General features: G+C 49.3%; 1 protein-coding gene across 1 annotated transcript in view; it reads left to right on the top strand.

The window, feature by feature from the left end:
• ABCC1 (ATP binding cassette subfamily C member 1) overlaps window positions 1–25,706 on the top strand; it is a 133,027-nt gene that overhangs the window by 21,272 nt on the left and 86,049 nt on the right. The window contains exons 2-4 of the mRNA XM_045993322.1: window positions 16,981–17,157; window positions 20,462–20,587; window positions 24,932–25,069. Of these exons, the coding sequence (XP_045849278.1) occupies window positions 16,981–17,157; window positions 20,462–20,587; window positions 24,932–25,069 (441 nt within the window). The remainder of the gene's footprint in view (window positions 1–16,980; window positions 17,158–20,461; window positions 20,588–24,931; window positions 25,070–25,706) is intronic.

The raw sequence follows: 25,706 nt of genomic DNA, 5'->3' as shown, positions 1-25,706 counted from the left end.
AGCAAATCCACGGGCTGTCATTTCCCTGATGATTTCTCCACTGTCCACTGTTTGAACGAGTGCCATCTGATAGAACCAGAATGTAGGCCATGCTGGGAGTTTTAATTGGTTGCCACGTTGAAAAAAAAGGCAGGTGAAATGATTGTAATGATCTGGTTTATTTATAAAGATCTTTTATTAGAGTGTGCATGAGTGGGGGCAGAGGCAAAGGGGGAGAGAATCTCACGACCCGGGAGATATTATGTGGTTTTTTTTTTTCCCCAGGCTGTCTTTGGAGCCAGCGCGTGCATGAGCGTGCACGTGTTAGATCCTGTGTGTGTGTGCGCGTGCGCGCTTGCTTTCCTGTCTGCGTTTAGCCTCATTTCAACCACTCAGTAGCCCCCTCACCCCGCCGAGGTGGTTAGTATATTGGAGATGGTTTCTGTTATTTTGTTAAAAATCAAGCATTATATAATAATATTTGTAGAGCCAGGACATCTGAGGACATCTGAGTGGCTCAGTAGGTTAAGTGTCTGCCTTCAGCTTGAGTCATGATCCAAGGGTGCTGGGATGGAGTCCTGCATTGGGCTCCCTGCTCCGCGGGGAGCCTGCTTCTCCCTCTGCCTCTGCCATTTCACCTGATTGTGCGCTCTTGTGCGCTCTCTCTGTCAAATAAAATCTTAAAAAAAAAAAAATACTATCTGTAGAGCTGTAAGTTGCCAGGAATGCATGCTCCTGCCTTTAGTGATTTTTTTTCCCCCCAGCCTTATTGAGATATTGATGTATCACATAGGTAAAGTTCAGGTATGTGACATGATAAAATGGTCTGATAAGCATTTATATTGTAGAATGATTATACAGTAAGGTTAGTTAACGCCTTCCTTCCCCACATTATTACCCACCCCCCCAGTTTAGTGGTGATAATTTTTTAGATCTACTCTGTAACAGCTTTCAAGTATGTGATACGGTGTTGTTAACTATCACCACCGTGCTGTGCGTTAGATCCCTGGAGCGTCTTCATCTTATAACTGGAGGCTTATACCCTTTGACCAAGGTCTCCCCATTTCCCCCGCTCCCTAGCCCCTGGCAAGCACCATCCTCTGTTTCTAGGAGTTCAGTGTTTTAATCTTTTAAATTTTTATTTATTTTTTATTTTTAAAGATTTTATTTATTTGAGAGAGAGTGCGCATACGTGAGCACACATAGGGAAGGGGTGTAGGGGGAGGAAGATGGAGAGAATCTCAAGCAGGCTTCCTGCTGAGCGTGGAGCCCCACATGGGGCTCGATCTCATGACCCTGAGAGCATGACCTGAGCTGAAATCAGAAAGTCAGTCACTCAACCCACTGACCCAACCAGGCACCCCTTCATTTTTATTTTATTTTTTTAAAAAGATTTTATTTATTTATTTGACAGAGAGAGACACAGCAAGGGAGGGAACATAAGCAGGGGGAATAGGAGAGGGAGAAGCAGGTTCCCTGTGGAGCAGGGAGCCTGATGCGGGGCTTGATCCCACATGACCCAAGCGAAAGGCAGACAGATGCTTAATGACTGAGCCATCCAGGTGCCCCTCATTTTGTATTTTTAAAAAAAGTAATCTCTATCCCCAGTGTGGGGCTCGAACTCAGGAGACCCCGAGATCAAGAGTTACATGCTTCCCTGATGGAGCCAGCTAGGTGCCTGAGTTTCAGAAAGCACGCGGAAAGGAGAATGCAGTATTTGCCTTTCTCTGTTTGGCTTATTTCCCTTCACAATAAGCGATCACAGTCTCTCGTGGTCACCCATGAAGGGCACGATGCCCTTCTCTGTTAATGTTGGCATGATACCCCGTTGCGTCCGTATACAGCTCATTTTCTTACCCCTCTGTTGGCCAGTGGGTGCTGAAGTTGCGTCCGGGTCTTGGCTGCTGTGAGCGATGCGGCCGGGGCCTGGGGGTGTCCATTGCTCTCCAGGACCGGGATCCCGTTTCCTTCCGATATATTTGGTGATGTATGGACTGGATTCCCGATTTATCACCGCTTTTATGATTCTCATTATGTGTCTTCCTGGTTATCAAGCTTAACCCGCACTACCTTGTTTTCAGGCTCTGAGGCTTTGGTCGCGATATTAAGCAAAGCTGTTGACCTTCAGGTCAGGGTTTCTGTTTTTTTCTTCAGCTGGAGGATTAATTCCTAAGGGGATTCCTCGAATCGTTGTTTGGAAAGGTTGGCAATAACCCAAGTGGTGGGCAGTAGGGGTAGATAGACCATGTCCTGCCCATTCCTTGGGGGAGTGGGGATGCTTCCAGAAGAAGGTAAGAAGTGAGGACAAGGCCTGCCTTCAAAATCCATTTTCTTCCTTTTTTTTTTTTTAAGTGAAACCATAAAGATGTAGTCATCATATTTGGTATAAAACCTCTTGGGTAAAGAAATGGAAAAATAAGATTATGTAGTTGTATCTTCCTAAAGAATTCCAGAAGGGTACTCAGGAAACTCAAACGTGGTTGGATTTGTAGACCGGGACCGGATGCACACATCCCTGCAGAGGGGTGGGGAGAGGGAGGCAGGAGTAACTTTTTTACTATTTGACATACATAGACACACACCCAAATATACCCCTATATCTGTACTTACGTATTAAAATCAGAGTCCCATACTGCCTATTAAAATCAGTTTAAAAAGAAGTTATTTTCTGTTATTCCCCACTCCTGCCATTTGTAAAATTTTTGTTGTTGTTGTTGTTTTTTAAAGATTTTGTTGTTAGAGAGTGCAAGCGAAAGCAGGGGGAGTGACAGGCAAAGGGAAAGGGAGAAGCAGACTCCCCGCCGAGCAGGGAGTCTGACGCAAGGTTGGATCCCAGGACCCTGGGATTACGACCTGAGCCTCGGAAGGCAGATGTGGAACTGACTGAGCCACCCAGGTGCCCCTGCTTCTGTGATTATGTGGTCTTTCCAAAGCACCTTCTCTGTGGGGGAGGCAGGGATTGTCTTTCAGAAAGTGGCCTGGGCGGGCAGAACCCCTGATTCTGGCAGAGCAAGTGCTTTGGGGCTGAGTAGGTTCAGGGCTGGGCGAGGGCAGGATGAGCCGGGGTATGGAGGCGTAAAGGAGTGTCGGCCAGCCCTTGCCTCCTGCCGTGTGCAGTACCATGCACCCACTGCCTGTTGAAATGATAAGATTTTGCAGGTAACTCATGAAAATGTGGTCAGGACATCGGAGGAGGTGGATCTGGAACCAATCCCAGTCCTAGCAGTGACATTTATTGAGCTCCTACTATATGCTCTGGCCTGTACTTAATTGCACGCTTGTTTGCTTCATTCTGTTGGTATCCCCGACTTTACAGCTGTGGAAACTGAGGCTTGGTTGCTTGCCCAGTGTCACGTGGTGAGAAGCTGACACTCTGCCTATCTGATAAGGGGCGTGTTTGGGGAGTATGGATTCTAAACTTGATGAGGGGAGGGACTCTGGTTAATGGGGTTTCTCAGCCCCAGCACTGTTGCTCTTGAGGGCTGAGCACCTCCCTAGTGTGGGGCTGGCCTTGCATTATGGATCAGCGTCCCTGGCTTCTGCCTGCAAAGTGCTCAAAGCGTAAGTTCCACCCCCGTAGTGACACCAGAAGTGTCTCCAGACATTGTCACGTGTGTGGCCTGCGAAAAAACTTGAGGCAAGTTTCCAGAGAACCACTCTCTGGAAAAAACGTCAGAAAAAGGCATGAAATCCATGGTCCCCACATCACTCGGAGTGAAAGTTACAAATGCCTGTAATGGCCTGTGAGTCCTGCATGGTCTGTCCCTCCCTGCCCCTTGTCTTCCTCCCTGATTTCATTTCCCATTACTGTTGACTCATACTGACCTCTCTGTAGTTGCTGCAAAGTACCAGATGTGTGCCTACCGCAGGACCTGAGCACTTGCTGTTTCCTGTGCCTCCCCCCGTGGCCGTTTGGACTTACTCCCTGGTTTCTTTAATGTGTTACTGAAATACACCTTCTCAGCAAGGTCTTCCCAGTTCTCTGAGTCCTTTTATCGTAACACACTTGCACACATACACATTATGTGTGTGTATGTTTATACATGTATTGTGTATTTTTTAATATGTGTATATTTTTATCTCATTTCCTCTGTGTCCTTTTTTTTTTTTTTTAAGATTTTATTTATTTATTAGAGAGAGAGAGCGCACAAGTAAGTAGAGAAGCAGGCAGAGGGAGAGAGAGAAGCAGCCTCTCTGCTAAGCAGGGAGCCTGATGTGGGGCTCAATCTCAGGACCCTGGAATCATGACCTGAGCCGAAGATAGACGCTTAACCAACTGAGCTACCCACGTGCCCCACTCTGTGTCCTCTTAAAAGGCTGTTAGCTCCAGGGGCACAGGTCCTTTGCCCTGCTGTTCACAGCTGGGTCCTCAGCAGCTAGGAGCAGTGCTCAGTAAACGGGTGAATGCTGTCGGGCCTGTTTACTGCTGTGTCCTCAGATCTATTCCTCTGGCTGGCACATGCCTGACGCCTCCCAGGTCCCTGGAATGGGACCAAATGGAGGATTTCTGAAGTTCCAGAGTGTGTTCAGAGGAGAGGAAGTGGCCGGGGACAAAATCAGCAGAAACGGTCAGGGCCAGATGGGGACCATGAGGGCAGGTGCGTGCTTTGTAGGGAAGGGCCTGTCATGGGGACAGCCGGGGTCAAGGCAGGTCAGAGCAAGTTGCCTGCTGCTGTTGACATTTGGACACCTGTGACAGGCAGCCATGGCTCTGTTTTCTGCTTGGCTGTCAGTCCTTTCAAGACAGGAGTCCCGGCTTGGCAAGGAGCCCCTGTCCCTGTCTTTCTAAGATGCTCAGTTCTGCACCTTGGGGGTGGGGGTGGGGGGGTCACGGTTCAGTGAGGATTTGGGGCTCTTGTTTGTGCAGAGCCATGCCCTACCTTCCTTGGGGGCTGAGGGTAAGGTCCGGATGTGGTCCTTCCACCCCCCCCCCCCCCTTTAATATTTCTGGGCTTTATTCTTAGCTCTGGTGAGTCAGAGGGCAAGGAAAGGCTGCAGCTCAGCCCGAAGCAGGCAGGGCCCATGGCAGCCCACGTGATGTTGGCACCTGCTGCTGTCTGCCCCCCCCCCCCCCCCCCAGGCTGCACCAGCTTCTCGCGGTGCAGCCTTAGACCTCGAAGTCTCTCTGGGGCCTGTGCTGGGGAAGCAGACCCAACTGACCTGACTACCAGCTTCCTCGTGCTCTTTTTCTCTCCTTGCTTTTGCTTCAGAGTTGTCCCTTGGCTGGGTATCTCGCCCTTGGATCGGTTCTGAATATGGCACTGTAGGCCATCGTGACCTCACCTCTGCTCCTCAAAGAGGGGGCTCATTGCTTGCTCATGCCCTGCTGATTTCCTTCTGTGCCTTTGCTGGGGCCCTGAAGCCGGCCTATCTGTGTTTGAATCCAGGTCCTACCCATGTGCCTTCTGGCAAGTCTTCTTACCTCTGTTGTCTCTCTGTAAAATGGGGATGATGCAGGACCTGCCTCATAGGGCATGGCTCCAATGATGGAACAGGGTGATGGGCAGTAAAGCAGGAACACGGGCGCCTGGGTGGCTCAGTTGGGTAAGCATCCGACTTTATCTCAGCTCAGGTCTTGATCTCAGGGTTGTGAATTCAAGCCATCATTCTGGATGTGGAGCCTACTTAAAAAATAAAAATAAATAAAACCGTCTGTGCTTTGTATGGGCTTCTGTCCTATTAGTGCTCTGATCAGCCCGAGCTGTGGCCCTGTGGGTTCACCCTGGCTTCGTGGCCAGCCTGCTCTGCACCTCCGTGGACCCCAGCCCATGCTGCCCAGAGCTGATGAGGCATCTCCGTGCAAGCTAAGCCCTTGACCTTGTGATCTGTGCTGCGGATTCCATTATTAGATCTATTTGCAGATGAAGGAGACCAGGGCCGGAGAGGTTAGCTAATTTTCTGAAGGTCAAGGGGCAAAAGTAAGCGTTGGTGTCTGGATTCCCTCTGATTCCAGGGTCCCTAGTCTTTGTTACTCTTGCTTGTAGTCATCTTACTTATTCTGCATTTTTGGACAGGTGGATAACCACAGGGCGTCCTCTCCCCGTCTTTGCCCCTGCCACCTCTATGCCTTGGACATGCTCTGCTCCCTGCCTCTCGCCCCGATCTTTGCTCACCTGGCTGTTTCTGATGCTTGCCCTCTTCCCTGCTGAAATGTCACCTTCCTGGGCCCTCGCCTTGCCACTTGTTATCCCAGCACCCTTCCCTTTCCAGCACAGGGAACATTGCTCTTTGCGGTTACGTGTTGTGACCTTCTGTCTTTAGTGTGAGTCTCAAAGGGGCACGGACTGTGTCTGATTTATCCGCATATCCCCTTGATTAGTCCAAAGTTTGGCACGGAATAGGTACTCAATAAATACTCTGTTGTGTGATGGAGAGAAGGAATGAATGAATGAATGAATGAAACTCACCAACCAACTGACCAACCCTGTGTTTTAGTGATCGGTTTCTTGGCTGGGAACTGAACCCGGAACCGTCTGGGTCATATCGTTTAACCCTGCTGGTTATTGTGTAACAGCTGGGTTCTAGAACTAGTCTCAGTTCACAGATCAAGAAACCGAGGCCTGGTGAGGCCATTGCTTTAGGATGGTAGGAGCAATTTTTGCCTCCCCAGGGGGATATTTGGCAATGCCTAACGACGATTTTGGGTTACAGCTGGCTGTGTTTGCTGCTTGCAAGTGATGGGACCTAAGTTGCTGTGAAACGGGTTTATAGCACCTGTCTCCTTGTTTGTGAGGATTAAATGGGATGTGTGCTTACTGGTATCTCTTGGAGACAGGTTAGGGATGCTATTGAACATCCCTTGATGCACAGGATAGCCCTCCAAATCAAAGAATTTTCTGGTCCCAAATACCAGTAGTGCTGAGGGCAAGAAACCCTGCTTTTAGGTGAAAGGTCGAAACCAGGACCCAGACCCTCCATCCTTGTGTTCTTAACCCTTCCCTTGCACTGCGCACGTTGGGAAGGCGGGTGGGGGCAGCTGTATCATATTTTCCACATCTGGGTCAGAACGTTGCTTCTCCGATCTGCACAGATGAGCTTGGCCTCCATAAGGCCTGAGGACATTTAGTGGATGCCCTGCCTCAAAGAATGTTGCCTTCCCAGTTGCTGCAGGCTGGGCGGTGAAGCTGTGGACCTTGCAAATCCCGTAGAGTTCTAAGCACCTGGCCAAGAGGTGGTACAGTCTGGGAGGTTAGGGCTCACTGTCAGACTCTGTGGGTTCAAGGCCTGGCTCTGCCTCCTTCCAGCTCTGTGGCCTTCAACAAGTTCCATAATCTCTCTGGGCCTCAGAGTCCCCCTGGTCCAAAAAGGGAGAGTTCCAATAGTCCCGATCTTGTAGGGGTTTGGATGGACTCATGCTTGGGGAACACTTAGCACTGTGCTGGACATTTCAGCTCTTGGTCGCCCAGTAAATACGTGCTTTCTTTTTGTTCCCAGCTCAGCATTTTAGAAATGTCTACCCTTAAATCCCTGCTGTTGCTGTTTATTTATTCAAAGCGCGAATTCCTTTTGTTATTATTAGTTTAGAGGTAATACATGCAGCGTGAAAAATCCAAACAGTGCTAAAGATAATAGAACAGAATGAGTAGTGTCTTCTCAGCAGCTCCAACTCTGCGCCCCTGGAGATAGTCCCTGTTAGCTTTTTTTTTTTTTTTAATCCTTCTAAGAAAATTTTCCTGCCTGCAGAAGCATCTCTATACCCTTTCACGCTTATTTTAAATGGAAACAGTAGTACATGCATGTGATTTAAAAACAAGCAAACAGAACATTCTCTTAAGTACACAGAGGCATCTACACTTGGGTTCAAATTCCTGGCTACCCATGCGGCTTGCCGGTTACATGACTTGGCCTCCGTTGTTATCTGTAAAATGGGTTGCATTCTAGGGCCTGCCTCCCAGAGTTGTTAGTGGGGATTAAATGTGATCTAAAGCACTTAAGCTCAGTCCTGGCACAGGCCACCAAGAACCTCCATAAGCCCTTGGTCTGTTTGTTTCTGTTGGTGGAGGACGGTGCTGCGTAATTTCTTACCGGCATGTGTTTGCTCAGCGATCATCCTTGCCCGGAGCTCTTTTCTGTAATAGCACCCAGCGCCCACCATTATTCTCTGCCCCTGTGTGCTGTTCTTTAGGGCATGTGCTGCCACTGGACATGCATATAGCTGTTCATTTATCTATTTACTATTTGCACGTTTTAATAGAACGATCTTCTGAGAGTAGAAACTTGACCTCCGGACGTTATTGGAACACAGTAATCTCCTGATACATAATTGTTCACTGAGTGGTAGAAAGCCACCTGTTATGAGTTCCTGAGGTGATCAAATCGGGGAGAGGACCTTCACACCCCATTGGAATGCCAAGTTCAAAGTAGGTCCTTGTAACGAAATAGGTCAGAGCAACCCTTACTCCCAGATGCAAGTGACCCAGATTCGTCATCACCTACCCTGGCTGTTGTTGGCTGTTTGCTTGCCGTCCTCTCTGGAGCCTGTCCCGAGGTCAGCCCGTAGGGCCCTGAGCAGGGCTATCTCCCTCGGCCCTGCAGCCCCTGGCCTGGTGTCCCTCTAGAAGTTGTGTGGACCAGGCTGGAGCGGCAGGCTGTGGGGAGCAGCCCCAGGGGGCCCCCACCGAGGAGATACCCCAGTATATGGTTCTTCAGTGACCAGCTCGATGGTGCTGGGAGGGCTGGTCAGCATCAGGACCACTCCTTGTGGGGCTTGGTGGCCCTGCTGTGGACCTGACCCAGCCCAGGGCACCTGTGGTTCCTGTGGGAGAGCCATCGAATAGAGCTGAGGAGGGACCCGAGTAAATGGGAGGGCACGTGTGGGCAGAATAATGGCCCCTCCACGGGTGCCCCTGGCCTGGTCCCCAGAATCCACGAATATGGGATGTTGCACAGCAGAGGGGAATGAAGATGGTAGATGGAAATACGGCTGCTCATCATAGTCGACCTTGAGATGGGAGGCGTCCTGCGTTATCTGGGTGGGCCCGGGAGTCAGGAGGTCTTTGTTAGCAGAAGAGGGAGACAACAGGAGTGCAAATGAGAAGTGGCAGCCTGAGTAGCACTTGGTCGGATGCTCTCGGCTCTGACGATGGCAGAAGGGGCCGTGATCCGAGGAACGTGGACTGCTTCTAGAAGCTGGAAGAGGCAAGGAAATGGGTCCTGCCTTAGAGACTCTCAACAGAACACAGCCCAGCCCACACCTTGATTGTAACCCACCGAGACCCCTTTCAGATTCGTGACCTCTACAACTATGGGATTCAACAAGTATGTTATCGTAAGCCACCAAGATGGTGATCTGTAACAGCAGCCATAGGCAGTGGGTACAGGGAATGGGTTCTGAGCTCGGTGATGACTGGGAGACTCACGTTTTCCTCTTGACCCAGAGTTTTCATGGGCACAGGCACAGCTCCGGAAGGCCCTGCTAAAATTCCCATGTTCCCCGTCATGAGGAGCCAGCACGGGGTGGGGGGGTGCGGTGGGGGCCACTCAGGAGTCAGGCTTCCTAAGTTTGAGTTCCAGCCTCATCACATACAAGCTGGGTGACCTGTGACACCTTATTTGTCTTCCCCGTCTCCCATTTCTTCAAATACCAAAGCACCATCAAAATAAAACCTCCCTTTTTAGGTACTCATGGGGGTTAAATGAATTAATTCACTTTGAATGCCTAGAAATAGTGCCTGGCACATAGTTAGCTCACTTAATGCTAAGTGGTATCACTATTAACAGTATCAATGTAAGATGATCATTTTTTTTTTTTAAAGATTTTGTTTATTTATTTGAGAGAGAGAGAATGAGAGAGAGAGAGAGCATGAGAGGAGAGAGAGGTCAGCAGGAGAAGCAGAGTCCCTGCCAAGCAGGGAGCCTGATGCGGGGCTCCGTCCCGGAACTCCAGGATCATGACCTGAGCCAAAGGCAGTCACTTAACCAACTGAGCCACCCAGGTGCCCAATGTAAGATCATCATCTTAAGAAGTACAATGGTATAGACTTCATTTATTTTTATTACTGACAATATTCCTTTATTGAGTGTACGGGCCCCTGTGTATATGTAATTTTATTTAACCTTTGGAATAGCTGTAGGAGATATGTATTCTCAGCCTTAGAGGTGAGGTTCGGAGAGGTTAAGTAACTCGTCTAAGGTCACAGCAAATAGAGAAGAAAACTGGGTCTAGGAGACAAGGGGATAGATAGTCTTTTTGGGAGATGGGATAGGGTGGTGGGGAAGGAGAATAGGAAAAGGGAAGAACATAAAAAAAAGTAGGCCCTAAAAAAGTCAGCTGAAGAGGTTGTATATAATAGTAATAATATTTAATATGGGTTTTTGGGTCCTCTGGGAGAGGAGATGGTAGTAGCCACATTTTGCTGGTAGGCTATTTGAACCCCAGAGAAGATCAGAGATTTACCCAGAAGTATGCTCCTGGTAATGGTACAAACCCTTAATTCATGCATGTCAAATTTGGAATCATATTATGTAAAAGTTCACTCAGATCAGAATTTGTATTATTAGAATACCTTATATTGTGAGACACAAGTTTGTATTGTGAGAGCAAATGCATTTTAAACTTGTGTAAACAATTAAGTGAATTTATTGGAAAGGGCCAGTGGGAAGGAGGACTGCAGGTTAAGTTTGATCCAGCGGCTTCCCACCCCACCCCCCCCCACCGGCCCCACACGGCACCAAGTACAAGTTTCTTTCATCTCCACCTTTTATAATGTCCATTTAATTCTCAGCTCTCCACAGAGGTGACACTCCTTTCTCCCCCCACCCCCTGCCAACTTTGGTGCTTCCCTTGTAAATAGCAGAGACACCTGTAACATCCCACATCCTCACCCTGCATCACTGGGGACAAGAGAATAGTCTCCTTGATGTGAGGGTTGATGTGGATCAAGATGTCTTAGTTCCTGGTGCCTCGCTTTCATCATCTGTGAAATGGGCGTAGCAGCAGTGCCTCTCGTTGTGAGGATTTAGGGACATGCCTGGTACATCGGTGCTCAGACTGTGCTAGTTGTCATTTTTCTGCCCTGAGAGAGAGGGATGTGAGATGACAGTGCTCTGTAGAAATGTTGTGAACTCCCAGAGCTTGTGGGTCAGGCAGCCTTGGAGTTGTGCCCCCCACCGCCATCCTTGAGCATCAGGGCTGAGGTAGGGAGGGCGATCACATAAAAGGGTGATGAAGCTGTCGAGATGTCCTGTCCAGAGAAGCCTGGGTTGGGGGGGCCAGCGATGCACTTTTTGTATTGAGATTTTCTTGGGCTGGATTCCCCACGGTGCACTGGCTGGGTTAGCACTGGGGACTATTTTCTGGACTCGCTTCTCCCGGGGTTGAATTTTGTCACCAGTATTGGGTCAATGGCCGCTCCGTTAGCAGAGTCTGAGAGCTTGATTTCTGGAGCTGCCCAGATCGGAGGGAGAGCTGCTGGAAGGAAGAGCAGGGTAGCTGTCTGCCTCCGGGTCGCGAGCAGTGAGTGGCCCTCAGACTCTCCGTGAATCGTCGCCCTTCCTTAGGCCTTCCCCTGGCCTTCCGCATTTGCTGTTTCCTGCCAAAACCCCAATCAGCGGGGTCACACTGTTGCTCTCCAGGGGTGGCCAAGGGGATCTCCCTGCACAGAAGGTTCCTTACAGTCCCAGCTGGTGAGGGACACACTGGAGGCCCCAAGGCCGCTGACTTCACTCCGGTGACAGTTGTCGGGGCCCTCTTTGGCAGGGTGGGGGCAGGTGGCATACCGGCTCCCTCCTGCAGCCGTGAAATTTCACGTTCACAAGCGGATTTCCCTTTCTCACGTGCCCCCCCTCCCCTCCCCATCCTCCCCGGGCTCCTCCCTCCCGCCTCTCCCTGCGGGTCAGGGCTGGCGTGTGGCTTGGAGCAGGAAGCTGCCTTCTCAAGGGCTGGCGCCTGCCTTCGCTGAGCTGAGCATTTCTCCTTGCCAGGAGTTCCGTGTCCTTAGGTGCTCCCCGGTTTCCTCTTGCTTCCTTCCTAACTCCAGCGTCTCTGTGTCTTCTGAGCCTCCCGATTCTGGGCTGCGTTGGTGGCGGTGGCGGGGATTTTGGTGACTTCTTGGCATCTGCTACTCACAGTCACCCCTTGTCTCTAGAGTGTGCCAGTCCTGGGCGATGCCCCTGTCACACAAAGTGTGCCCTTTGCTACTGGCTGAAGCCACTCCAGGGTTTTCCTGACCACTTTCCTGGGGAGGAGACTGAGCTTGGAGAAAGGAAGTGACCCGCACAGGTTCGCCTGAGGTCAGGGCCCAATTTCAGTCCGCGTCCACTTGACCAGGACGTCCGAGGTCCTAGCCAGGCTCTACCTGTATGGACTGTTTTGTTTTTTTTAGATTTTACTTAATTATTTGGTAGAGAGAGAGAGAGAGCAAGCACGAGCAGGGGTAGGAACAGAGGGAGAAGCAAACTCCCTGCTGAGCAGGGAGCCTGTTGTGGGGCTCGATCCCAGGACCCCGGGATTGTGACCTGAGCTGAAGGCAGATGCCTAATGACTGACCCACTCAGGTGCCCTGGATTGTTATTTTTTTTCAAAGCAAAGTAGGAAATAATGTGGGGGAGGGGAGATGAGGTAAGGGGAGGCATGACCAGAGCCATTTACTCAGTAACTTCTGGGTACCTGCCAGATGAGGATAGGTGTCAAGAGTAAAATACACATGGCCCTGGCACTGAGTTCCTTGCGTGGTCCTTGTAGGGCAGAGGTAGTGGCAAGCAAGAAAAGCATTGCAAAGACTGGGGGGTGGGCCTGATGATTTGGGGAGAGGGGAGGAAAGCTTCCTAAAGGAGATACCCAAGTTGGGTTTTGAAGGATGTATACAAGTTTGTTATAATGGAAAGAAACACCGCAGGGAGAGCATCTAGCAGGAGGTATCCCAAAGAGGCATTCATTTGACCAGCAGCTAGGGAGTGCCTTGAAAGCAGGAACCACTGCCCTCCTGAATCTACAGTGCCTTGAACAATGCCTGATCCATGTGTGGTAAATGCTCCTTTGAGTGAATGCCTGAGTTGGCCCACTGGGGAACAGGGTGGGAGAAGTTGTAGGAGAAGCAGACAGGGCTCAGATGTGGAAGACCGCAGGAGACACAGCAAGGATCACCTTTTGAAGGTGATAGGGAACCATCCGAGGTTGTGTTACCCAAAGGAGAGGGGACAATCTGATCTGTCCCATCTCTTAACACAAATACTTTTACCTGTGACTTTTCCTCTGAGCGGGAAAAAAATCTTACTGCTTTTAAACACATATGGACAGCTCTCCCATTTCCTTCATGATAAAGGGAAAAGGAATTTAAGCTATGGTGAGCTGTTTTCCACTACCACGTCTGCAGAGATCAAAAAGCTTATAAAACATGGTGTTCTGGAAGGAGTCATCCTTGTACCTCGTTAGGTGGAGTATGAACTGATACCCCCGTGGAGGGCAGTGATGGTCTCAGTTTTAGATGCATGCACCTTTTGTACCAGCTGGGTCGCTTCTAGAAAGTCGTCTTTTAACTCTGTTTGCCTGTGTGTGAAATGAGGCATTTCCCGGGTTATCAGTTCATTGCTGCATGGTTCCTCTGTTAGAACAGCCCAGTGCCCTTGTCAACAGGAGGCTGGTCAAATAAAGTCAGGTCCATCATACAGTGAATAATACCAAGTACCTGAAATAAAGAATGAGGAAACCCTTCCTTTGTGGTGTGGGATGACCTTTAAGACCCGTTATTAAGAGAAAAAAGCTGGGCGCCTGGCTGGCTCAGTTGATAGAGCATGTGACTCTTGATCTTAGGGCTGTGAGTTAGCCCCCCCCCCCCAATTTGGTGTAGAGATTATGTAAATAAATAAACCAAAAAAAAAAAAAAAACCAAAAAACCCGAGAAGAAGCAAGGTGTAGAACAGTGTGAGGAGTATGCTTCCTTCCATTTGAGAACAGAAAAGAGGTATTTTTGTTAAAATACATACACATAAATTATTTTCTAGAAGGACACATGAAAAACCAGTAATGGACGCTGCTAGAGACAGGGCCCTAGGGGGTGAGGGCCTGGGATGGGAAGATGGCTTGTCCCTTTTACCTTTGTTTGAAAGAAAATACCATTAAGGTCTCAAGAATAAAACAGCTCTGTTACTGAAAAAATCGGTTTCTAATACTGTGTTAAAAAAAAAAAAAGCAAGGTACAGCACAGACTATGTATTGTACTTTTTGGGAAGACAAAATTGATACACTTTATCTGGACGATATTTAGAAGAGTGCACAAGATGTTAACGTAGTTTTGCCTGCGGGGATGGGATGCGGGGCTGAAAATTCAGAGGGAGACTTATTTTTTATGTATGTATGCCATTTTGTGTAGTTTGAAAAAATTTTAACACGTAAAATGTGTGACCTGTTAAAAGTAAATTAATAGGGCGCCTGGGTGGTTCAGTGGTTTAGGCCGCTGCCTTCGGCTCAGGTCATGATCTCAGGATCCTGGGATCGAGTCCCACGTGGGGCTCTCTGCTCCGTAGGGAGCCTGCTTCCCTCTCACTCTCTCTCTGCCTGCCTCTCTGTCTGCCTCTCTGCCTGCTCGTGATCTCTCTCTGTCAAATAAATAAATAAATAATCTTAAAAAAAAGATTGTATTTAAAAAAAAAAGTAAATTAATAGAAACATGGATGTATGAATGCCGGGGGGTCGGGTACATGGGTGGGTAGATGGATGGATTATTTGGTGCATAGGTGGATAGATGGATGGATGAGTTGGTGCATGGGTAGGTAGATGGATGGGTGAGTTGCTTCATAGATGGGTAGATACTGGGTGGGTAGATGCATGCGTGGGAAGAGGTGGGTAGATAGATGGGTAGATGGATGGATGGGTTGGTGCTTGGGTGGGTAGGTGGATGGATGAGTTGGTGTGTGGGTCAGTAGATGGATGGGTTGGTGCATGGGTTGGTTGATGGATGGGTTGTGCGTGGGTGGATAGATGGCTAGATGAGTTGGTGTGTGGGTCGGTAGATGGATGAGTTGGTGTGTGGGTTGGTAGATGGATGGGTTGGTGCGTGGGTGGGTAGGTGGATGGATGAGTTGGTGTGTGGTTTGGTAGATGGATCGGTTTGTGCGTGGATGGGTAGGTGGATGGATGGGTTGGTGCATGGGTGGGTAGGTGGATGGATGAGTTGGTGTGTGGGTCAGTAGATGGATGGGTTGGTGCGTGGGTGGGTACGTGGGTGGATGAGTTGATGTGTGGGTGGGTAGATACATGAGTGGTGCATGGGTAGGTAGATACACAGATGCATGGATGCTTGGGAAGAGAGTGGGTGGTAGATAGATGTGTAGGTGGATGGATGGGTGGGTAGATATATGTCTATGGATGCATGTATGGATGTCCAGATAAGTGAGATAACTTTGGCTGTAGTTGGGGAGGACTGAATGGGGCCAGGAGGGCTGGAAACAGGGAATGGTTAGGAAATTATTGTCATAGTCCAGTCAAGGAATGATTGGGGCAAGCATCAGTTTATAGAAATGTGTCACTCATGAACCAAGCTTCTGGTATACATAACTGCATGTATTAAGGCCCAGCATTGTTTTTACTAGAAGGGCAAATTCCTTTGGAATGAGGTTTTTCTGGCAACTGCTCAGAAACGGTTCTGTATATAATAACCACCAACAAACAGTTTAATCCCCTTTTCCACCATTACCTTAAGAATGACAAGTGATGTGGAATCAGTTAAAATAATCATTCTTTGATATAAATCACACTTAAACTTTTATTCACAAGACTGTCTTCCAAATGCCCAAATCCACAGAGGCATGACCTTTTTCCTTTTTTAGGGTTTCTTTGTGTCTAGAAGTTTCCCAGCTAATCCCTCTGTGTGCGTTGACCTTTTAAAGTTTATTTTTCAAAGATTTCTTGTTCTTGGTTCTGGAGAAATAACTGTTTATATCACAGAATAATTACACCTCTGAAGAACCTGTTTGGGTACCCGGTAAGGCCCCCTTGCTCACTCACTCTTTTTTAAAGTCGGATCCTTTTTTGTTTGTTTTTTGTTTTTAAAGATTTTATTTATTTATTTGACAGAGCATAAGTAGGCACAGAGGCAGGCAGAGAGAGAGGAGGAAGCAGGCTTCCTGCTGAGCAGAGAGCCCAACTCAGGGCTTGATCCCAGGACCCTGGGATCATGACCTGAGCCGAAGGCAGAGGCTTTAACCCACTGAGCCACCCAGGCGCCCAAAGTCCGATCCTTTCTTTTCTAACCATCTTAATAACCGTTTTGAAGTGTACCGTCCAAGAGTGTTAGGTATATTCACATGGTTGTGCATAACTAGGTCTCTTTTCTGAGAAGCTCAGAGCTTGTATCTTGATCACATTATCAGATGTGTTTTTTAAGTGAAATGATCTTTTTGTTCCGTTACCTTTTCTTCAACGGTCTTGAATGTGGCTTGAACGCTTAATACAAAACCATAAGGTTCCGGGTTCCTTGGAGTTCCTTGATTGTCTCACTCACTGATCTATCAGGAGAACACGGGCCCTGTCCTGAGATGGGCTGTTCCCCAGCTCCTGCTGATGGTTGTGAGGCGGGAACTTGGGCCTGGTGCTCTCAGATTTTTCTGATTTTCTTTTAAAGATTTTATTCATTTATTTGTCAGAGAGAGTGTGCACAAGTGGGGGGAGGGGCAGGCAGAGGGAGAAGCAGGCTCCCCACTGAGCAGGGAGCCCCACGCGGGACTCCATCCCAGGATTCTGGGATGGTGACCTGAGCCAAAGGCAGATGCGTAACTGACTGAGCCACGCAGGCCTCCAGCTCCCTCTTTTGTATGATGCTGGAACTTGCCCCAGTTCCCCGGACCTGTGTATTCTCTGAGACAATACCTACCTTCATGCCTTGTTTTTGTTTCACAGTCTTTCTGCTGCTGATCTCTCCAGTTTACATGTTCTTCCTAAGAGGCCCTCAGGTGTAGGGTCTTGTCTATTTTCTTAAACCGCATCGTATCGCGGTTTTGATGTCCACATGGACGCCGGTCGTCCTCAGTGCCGCCCGTTGACCCTGAACCTGTTTCTGTCCTCAGGCGTGGGATGTCACGTGGAACACCAGCAACCCCGACTTCACCAAGTGCTTTCAGAACACGGTCCTCGTGTGGGTGCCTTGCTCCTACCTCTGGGTCTGCTTCCCCTTCTACTTCCTCTATCTCGCACGCCATGACCGGGGCTATATTCAGATGACCTGTCTCAACAAAACCAAAACTGTAAGTCACTTGGGATTTCATCGTGGTTGGGGAGGCGGGGTGTGCTTGGGTTGGGGACTGGTGGTTGGTGAAGAGTGACGTAGTTCTTCTACTTAACCAAGTTCCTTTTTCTAGAAGGCAGACTTTTGACGAGGCCCTGGGTGCAGACGTGGGTGCAGACGCGGGCTCTGCCTCTTGCTAGCTCTATGACCTTGAGCACGTGTTCTGACTTCCCTGAGCCTCTCCTTCCCCATCATTACAGTGAGCATGAGAGGCTCAACCTCGAGATTATCTGGAAATAATCGGGAGGTCTTCCTATCTGAGCTGAGGGTTTCTTTTTTATTTCCGAAAAAACCCCACAAAAACGACAACAACAACAACAACAAAAAACGGTTTACCTTGAAACCATTTCAAACTTCTGGAAAAAGTGGCAAGGAAGATCCCAGGAACTCCCCCCACCAGCCCTGAATACCCATTATTCACAGTCACCAAATTCTAACATTTTGCCACACTTTTTCGCGATCGGCTCTTCCTCTCTCCGTACACATATATGATTTATTTTTTCTGAATCCTTTGAGAACCGGTAGCGTCTGTGCTATCTTTACTCGGTTTTTCCAGCATGTCTTTTCTCAAAACAGGGACATTCTCTTACATCATGACGGTACAGTTACTAAATTCAGGCAATTTAACATGGACACAATACTTTTAAAAAAATCTCTCCGTATTCTGCAATTTTGTCCCTTGTTCCAGTCCTGTCCTTTCTTAGTACGGCTCTCCAAAGCCCATTCAAGACCCAGTCTAGATTCATGCAGTGTTTTTATTTGTTATTTTTTTTTTAAATTTTATTTATTTATTAGAGAGAGAGCAAGAGGGAGAGAGAATCTGAAGCAGACTTCACACTGAGCGCAGAGCCCAGCGTGGGGCTTGATCTCTCCACCCTGAGATCATGATCTGAGCCGAAAACAAGAGTTGGACGCTTAACAGACAGAGCCACGCAGGCGCCCCTCGTGTGGCACTTTTAGTCATGGCGTCTCTTGGGTTTTTCTTTTTTTTTTTTTTTGTTATTTATTATTTTTTTAATTTGTTTATTTTCAGCATAACAGTGTTCATTGTTTTTGTACCACACCCAGTGCTCCATGCAGTACGTGCCCTCCCTATTACCCACCACCTGGTTCCTCAACCTCCCAACCCCCCACAGCCCCTTCAAAACCCTCTGGTTGTTTTCAGAGTCCATAGTCTCTCATGGTTCATCTCCCCTTCCAGTTTCCCTCAACTCCCTCTCCTCTCCATCTCCCCATGTCCTCCGTGTTCTTTGTTACGCTCCACAACTAAGTGAGACCATATGATACTTGACTCTCTCTGCTTGACTTATTTCGCTCAGTATCATCTCTTCCAGTCCCGTCCATGTTGCTACAATAGTTGGGTATTCATCCTTTCTGATGGAGGCATAATACTCCATTGTGTATATGGACCACATCTTCCTTATCCATTCGTCCGTTGAAGGGCATCTTGGTTCTTTCCACAGTTTGGCGACCGTGGCCATTGCTGCTATAAACATTGGGGTACAGATGGCTCTTCTTTTCACTACATCTGTATCTTTGGGGTAAATACCCAGCAGTGCAATTGCAGGGTCATAGGGAAGCTCTATTCTTAATTTCTTGAGGAATCTCCACACTGTTCTCCAGAGTGGCAGCACTAACTTGCATTCCCACCAACAGTGTAAGAGGGTTCCCCTTTCTCCACACCCTCTCCAACACACGTTGTTTCCTGTCTTGCTAATTCTGGCCATTCTAACTGGTATCAGGTGGTATCTCAATGTAGTTTTAATTTGAATCTCCCTGATGGCTAGTGATGACGCACATTTTTTCATTAATCTGGAAGAACACCTCACCTTCCTTTGACACTGACCTATTGAAAGAGCCTGGGCCAGTTCTAGACTGAGTTCCTCAGCTCGAGCCTGTGTGATGTGTCCTCAGGACGTGGGTCACGCCATGTCCAGCTGGAAAACCACGGAAACAGGGTTGTGTCCCTCGGGGCTGTTAAAGTTGGGGGGTGTGGTGTTCATCCACTCAGGATTGAGGGGGTTCATTTTGATCGCTGGTCAGAGTGTTGCCTGGTTTCTCCAGTTGTACAGGGACCGTGTCTCCCCTTCGAGAATAAGCATTCTCCAGGAAGACATGTGAGAGCAGTCCCATGTCACGTTCCTCATTACACTTTCTCTTCTCCACTTAGCATGTATCTCACTTCATTTGTGCAGCCACGTTTCCCAAGACTTAGTTCCCCCAAAACAGGAAAACTTGAATGTGTTTTTACTGAAGCTGCCCCTTTGCCTACAGTACCCCCATCCAAATGTATCTCATCCATACCACACAAAATGCTAATGATTTCCCTATGGTGTCTAAATCTAATGTCTTCCTCTCAGACCTTTGGGAGCACTTTGTACTCTTTTGGCAGAGCAACATCTCCCTTTAAAATGTAGAACAGATTTTACAAAGAAACCAACAAAAAGCTTTGCTCAAAAAGCTTCTCACCATGGGGAATAAAATCCTTACCATGGCCCAGCCTGATCTGGCCCTAGGCTCCTCCCTAGCCATCTCCCACACTCAGCACTCATTCCACAGCAACCATAAACCTGTCACACATGTTCTCTACCTCAGGGCCTTTGCACTTGCTGATCCTCAGAACTGATTTGTTCTTGCCCTCAAATATCCACATTTGGCTCTTCAGCTGTATGTCACCTGATTGCATAGGGCCCTCCCTGACCACCCCGTGTTACCTGTTGTCTTTTTTCTCCTGTTACTTTTCACTCTCTGGCATCATATTATATATTTTTCAGTTTGTTTCTTGCCCGTTTCTCCTCATTAGAATCTCCGCTCCAGGAAGGCAGGGACTTTTGTCCGTTTTGTTCACTGTTGTATCCTTGACACTTTGGAAACAAGGTGGCCCACAGTAGGTCCCCAGTGACTGTTGTGGAGTGAGTGCTTGTAGTGTGAGGTGCCTTAGGCAAGTGTGTGGGGTGGCCAATGAAGGTAAACTATAGAGTGGGCTCTTGACTTTTCCGGGGATGGGAAGAACAGCGACCAAATAGTCACACCCTAGGTGTGAGAGGTCGTCATACACTGGGTATATTGCGTGTGATGACCCAGAGGGTGGCTCCCCCTGCCTAGGACTTGTCCGTGCTCCAGAGGCTATGTGCTGTATCTGAGGACCACAGCTGATAGTTTTAAGGGTTGGCTGGTCCCTCCAAGTCTGAGCTTTGTGCAGGGGGCGCTGGGGAAAGTTCCAGTGTCTTCTGTTGTAAGACATATATATCCTTCTCTTCCAGGCCTTGGGATTTTTGCTGTGGATCGTCTGCTGGGCAGACCTCTTCTACTCTTTCTGGGAAAGAAGTTGGGGCAAATTCCTGGCCCCGGTGTTTCTGGTCAGCCCAACCCTCTTGGGCATCACTATGGTAAGTCGGAGCTAGCTATCTGCCAGGCACCGTGGAGGCTAAAACTAGCGACCAGAGTGTAGAAATTAGAAGATCTCACAATAAAAATCCAAAAATCTGATTTCTCTTGAAAAAGTCAAAGGTGGCAACACCAGCCTCATAGTTTTCTGGGGCAACGATGAGCCGGAGCTGAGAGATGAGTGTAGCCTTGAAGGGGGCCATGTGCTGTGCACTTGGCCCCAGTCCTCACCGTGCCCTGTTGCCTTCCTTGCCACTGGGGCTGAAAGGTGGCTGCCATCTTTCGTTGTGCCTGCTATGTTCTGTTCTTGTACTGGCTAGCTTGTCTGTTTATGCTGATTGTCTGGGACCTAATGGCCCCTTGAATTTTCAGCTTCTGGCTTACGGGGTGGGATGCCAAGCTGAACAGGAAACTACGCTGCCCCACGGGGGTCTATTATTTCATGGGAAACACAGCCAGAGTAACTGCTTTCTTATAAGCTGACAACATTTTAAGTCCTTAATATGTGCCTGGCACCATTTTTGGTGGTTTACATTTCCTGAAATTAGAAATTAGAATTCATCTGTTCTTAGAACAATCTTGTCCCCCTTTGGCAGGGGAGGAGACAAAGGCACAGAGACGTTAAATGTCCTCAGGGTCACACAGCTGAGCCTGGGGCAGTCCCTACAGAAGCCCTGTTTTAGTGCCCTCTTGCCACAGTGATGTGCTGTGAATTCATGGCCCTTCCTGCTTATGGACCCCATACCTGGGTCCTTGGAGGCGCCTGGAAAGTTCTTAGCGAGCCCAGCCCTTGTGTGTTTAAGAATGAGGAGGGAAGCGGGTTCTGGGTAGTATGTTTTGAGCTGGGAGAACAGTGCGTCCAAGGAAGGGCTAGAGGCTGGCGTTGAAGGAGTGGCCATCTGTGAAGCAGAAATGTGGACTGGGGCTTCAGGGTGTGAACAGCAGAGGTGACAGAGATGGGAAAGGAGAGGCAAGTTGGAGCCAGATTGTGGAGGGCTGTGCATCTTTTCATTTTTATTTATTTTGAAGATTTTATTTGAGAGAGAGGAGAACACGAGCAGGGGGAGTGGCAGTCAGGGGGAGAAGCAAGCTCTCCGCTGAGCAGGGAGCCCAGTACAGGGGACTCGATCCCAGGACCCCAGGATCATGACCTGAGCCGAAGGCAGATGCTTAACCGACTGAGCCCTCCCAGTCATCCTGTGGATGGTGAATTTTTATTGCACTTGCTAACAGTCCTGATCCCTTTGCATATTAACTCACTTAGGGATTTTTGCACATTATTCCTATGTTCATAGAGAAGCACGTTGAGGCACAGAGAAGTGGAGGAGCTGACCCAAGGTCACACAGCCAGTTTGTGGTAGAACCGGGTTCACACCCCAGTGCCTACTCCACTGTTGGTGGGGTTCTTTGCCAATACCTGGCTCTCCCCGTGGGCTTTGTTCACCTCTGTGTCCCCATAGCCGGGCACCATGCCTAGCGTGTCATAAGCACTCCATAAATATGTTCAGGCTTTGCTGGCTTGAACATTTGGGCAAGAAGGTATAAAAGTAGACTAGTTTTGGCTGAAGTGGCTCATACTCCCCAATTTTTCCTGTTCCTGGTCTTCTGATTCTTTGTTGACAGGTATGTCTGTGATGCTGGGTTCACAACTGTGATGGGCTGAGGGTCACCGGGCTTTATGCTGTTTGAGGCTCTGAGCTGGCTAAGTGACCTGGTCTGTGAGATCCTCAGAGACTCTCTTCCCCTGTGGGCTCCATGACAGAGTAAAGGAACAGCCCTGCTGTTCATGCTACAGTGAGAGTCTGTCTACATCCCTGGGGGCAGGAATATGGGATGAGAGCAGTCTGCAGATACATTTGTATTTTTACTGTGTGCCAGGAATTGAAGATATGACAGACACAGTCCCTGTCCTTGTGGAGCCTATGCCCAGTTATGCAAACAAATACCCAACGAATGATTCCCCCAAAGGCACAAAGTGTTTGCCCTTGTGTAAAGTGTCATAGGGGTGAAGTTTGGCGAATGTGTTTGGTCTGGGGGCTAGGGAAGAGGGGTGATGGAGCTGAGGCTGAGCGGTGAGCAGGATGTTAAAGAGTTGAAGAGGCTGAGGGCAGAGCACTGTCCAGTTGGAGAGAAAGGCATGTGCAAAAGTCCTGGGGTCAGGGACATGAAGGGGTTGGCCTATGTGGCTGAGGGAGAGGGATTAAGGAGAAGCGGGGAGTGGGGATGGCAAGAAGGGCAGAGGGCCAACCCCGCAGGACCTGGAGCTTCAGGGTGAGTGGGTTTTATTTTGTTTTGTATTCCCAAACTTAGGTTCTAAAACTTTTTTTGTGCCATGGGCCCTTTTCTCCTTTGCCAGTCAGGTCTGAGGATTACGTTCCTCACATAAATAGAAAGGCTTACATGGAGACGAATCACACACACACATCATATGTGAAGATTTTGTGATTACGTCTGCATTTTTACTTGAGGCATAATTTAAATATAGTAAAATTCACTTTTTTAACAAAATGAAAGTTCATGGGTTGTGATAAACCCACACTGTCATGTAACTACCAGCTTCTCGGTTGGTCGAGATCTAGGACACCCCCATCGCCTTAAAAAAGTTCCCTCGGACTTGCCCCTGCTTTGTGGTCAGCCCCTCCCTACACACCCTTGTCCCCTGGCAGCAGCCGGTGTGTTTTCTGCCCCTATCACTTTGCCTTTTCCAGAATGTCACGTGAATGCGCCGTGCTGGCTGGGGCTGTGTGTGGCCGACTTCTCAGACCAGCAGTTCAGCCGCCTTGCGAGTGTCCAAGTTTTTAAGTTGCTCCGTGTGTTTGATGGTGTGGTTTCGCCCCACATCGTTTTTCCATCGTCCAGTTGCAGGACCCTGGGTTTGGAAAACCAACTGCACTTGAACACAGTTAGCTAGAGATTGAAAAATATACGTACATTTCGTATGAAGACCTACGAGCGGGTAGGCTGCCTCTGTAATTTTCAAGTGGTGATCAAGCACGCGTGATCAAGCATGATCAAGCACGTGATCAGGGGAGAGCTCTTCAGCTGCGTGTTTGCAGGCACGATTTCTGATGACAGAGCCCCAGGTCCTGCTCGTGCCATGCGGCGTGTTGCCTTCACTCAGTGACTGGCCGTGCTGATTTGAGGGAACGCGAAGATGTGATTGTTTTTCCATCCAAGTTCATGGACCTCTGGGTTCTAGCTGCAGCCTGTCCTTGGACTCCAGGTTAAAACCCCCAGTCCTAAAGGGAGACGTTTGGAGCAAGGGTGTGGCATGCCTGGCTCTGTGCATTGAAAAGCATAGTGTGGCCTCTGAGTGGAGAGTGGATTGGATTGTTCGGGCTGTGGGGGGCCCATAGTGTCACCCAGCATGAGGGGAGGGGGCTGGGTCTGGGGGAGCAGTGTGTGAACTGAGGACCAGCCCTGGTAGCAGAGCCAGTGTGAGTCGCTGATGGATTAAATGGGGGGGAAGGAGGGAGATGGGGGACCCCCCAAGGAGGATGAATGAGGACAGATGGACGGATGTGCTTCTGGGGAGTAAAGGCAGGTGTCGTGGGTGACCTTTCGCTCCTCAGAAGCCTGGCTCATGACGGGCTTGGGGGATGGGCCTCGGGAGGCCAGCTCTGCTTCTCGGGGGAATGACCATGACCTTCCTCTTTCTTTTGAGAAAAAGCTGTCTGACCACTTAATTTCTCTCCCTGATCATTAAGTCATCTGTGACATGGAGTCATAGCCTCAGGTATCAGGAATGAAATAAAACCCCAGCCTCCCCCACCCGCTGTCACTCTAACAAAGTCCCCTGCTGGTGAGATGTGTAGATGGAGGCAGATGACCCCCTTCATCCCCTTAGGAAGGAGCGCAGTCCTCACTGTTCCCCAAGGGAGGAGAATTAGTCTGTTAGGGCTGGGACATCAACACCCGTCTGTCCACCTGTAAAGGAAGGGTCGGCCCACTGCCTGTTTTTTAAATAAAGTTTTATGGGCACTCAGCAGTGCCCATTCATTCCGGAAAAAGTGTACCTCTCTCTTGTAAACGGAGCCGCCCCCTGACTTCGCCGTCTTATCCCGGATCTACACACGGTGTCCCGAGACACCGCCGCCGTCACATGAGGTGCTGTGGTCCTCTCTCTCTCGCAGGTGAGGCAGCGGAGTCTCCGAGGAGATCAGTGGCTTTTCCAGGGTCGCCAGCAGGGCGAGAGCAGGGCTGGTACTGGAGCCGGGTCCTCGCCGGGCTGCTTTTGGGCACCACTGAGCTGAGAGCAGCCGTACTCCAGGATCGCCGTCTGCTGGGACCGTGGGGTCCTGAGCCCTGGTCTTCTGACAACTCGCCTGTACGCTTCTCTCTTGCAGCTGCTTGCTACCTTTTTAATTCAACTCGAGAGAAGGAAAGGAGTCCAGTCCTCGGGGATCATGCTCACTTTCTGGGTTGTAGCCCTACTGTGTGCCCTTGCCATCTTCAGATCCAAAATCATGGGTGCCTTAAAAGAGGTAAGTGGTGGCCTTATTCCCTATCTTCCCGCAGCAGCCCCTTGGAAGAGATGTTTGTTCCTTCCAGCCTAGGTGGAAATCACATGTCGCCATGGGAACCAGAGGATGGGTGCTACCTGGGCCCAGCTTCTTAACCAGGGATTTCCCCAGCTCACCCTGCCTTTGTTCTAGAACTTTCTATCTTTAGGGCCCTATTTATCCGTGTAGCTTCAGGGGCCCGTGTGGGTTCTCCAGGGGTGGGAGCCGCAGACAAATGCACACCACCCTCTGAGCTTCTGTCCGCAGTAAACCACAAGGCAGGTCGCCTCTGGATGCTGTCAGTCTGGAACAGAGCTCAGTGTGCAGTGGTATTTGCAGAGCGGCTGCGTGCCCCCCCCCCCCCCAACGGGGCCCAATATCTGTCCCCATGTTACCTCGGTGCCATCAGCTAACACTCTGGCTAAGAAGTGGTTCCAGTTGGCTGCCATATGCCGCTCTGGGAAGCCAGAAGGGCGTGCTTTATCAGCCACTACCCTGCTGTCCTCCGCCACCTTTGAGCTCCTCGGTCACTGAACGTTGGTTAAGCACCCGCAGTGTTCGGGACAGACCATCTTTAGCACTGAGGGCAGCTGACATTTCTTGAGGTCATGTTGCCAAG

Source organism: Meles meles, chromosome 21 (assembly GCF_922984935.1).
Source record: "Meles meles chromosome 21, mMelMel3.1 paternal haplotype, whole genome shotgun sequence".
NCBI lineage: Eukaryota > Metazoa > Chordata > Mammalia > Carnivora > Mustelidae > Meles > Meles meles.
Note: the sequence above shows the minus strand (reverse complement) of the source record. Positions and strands in the feature narration are given on the sequence as shown.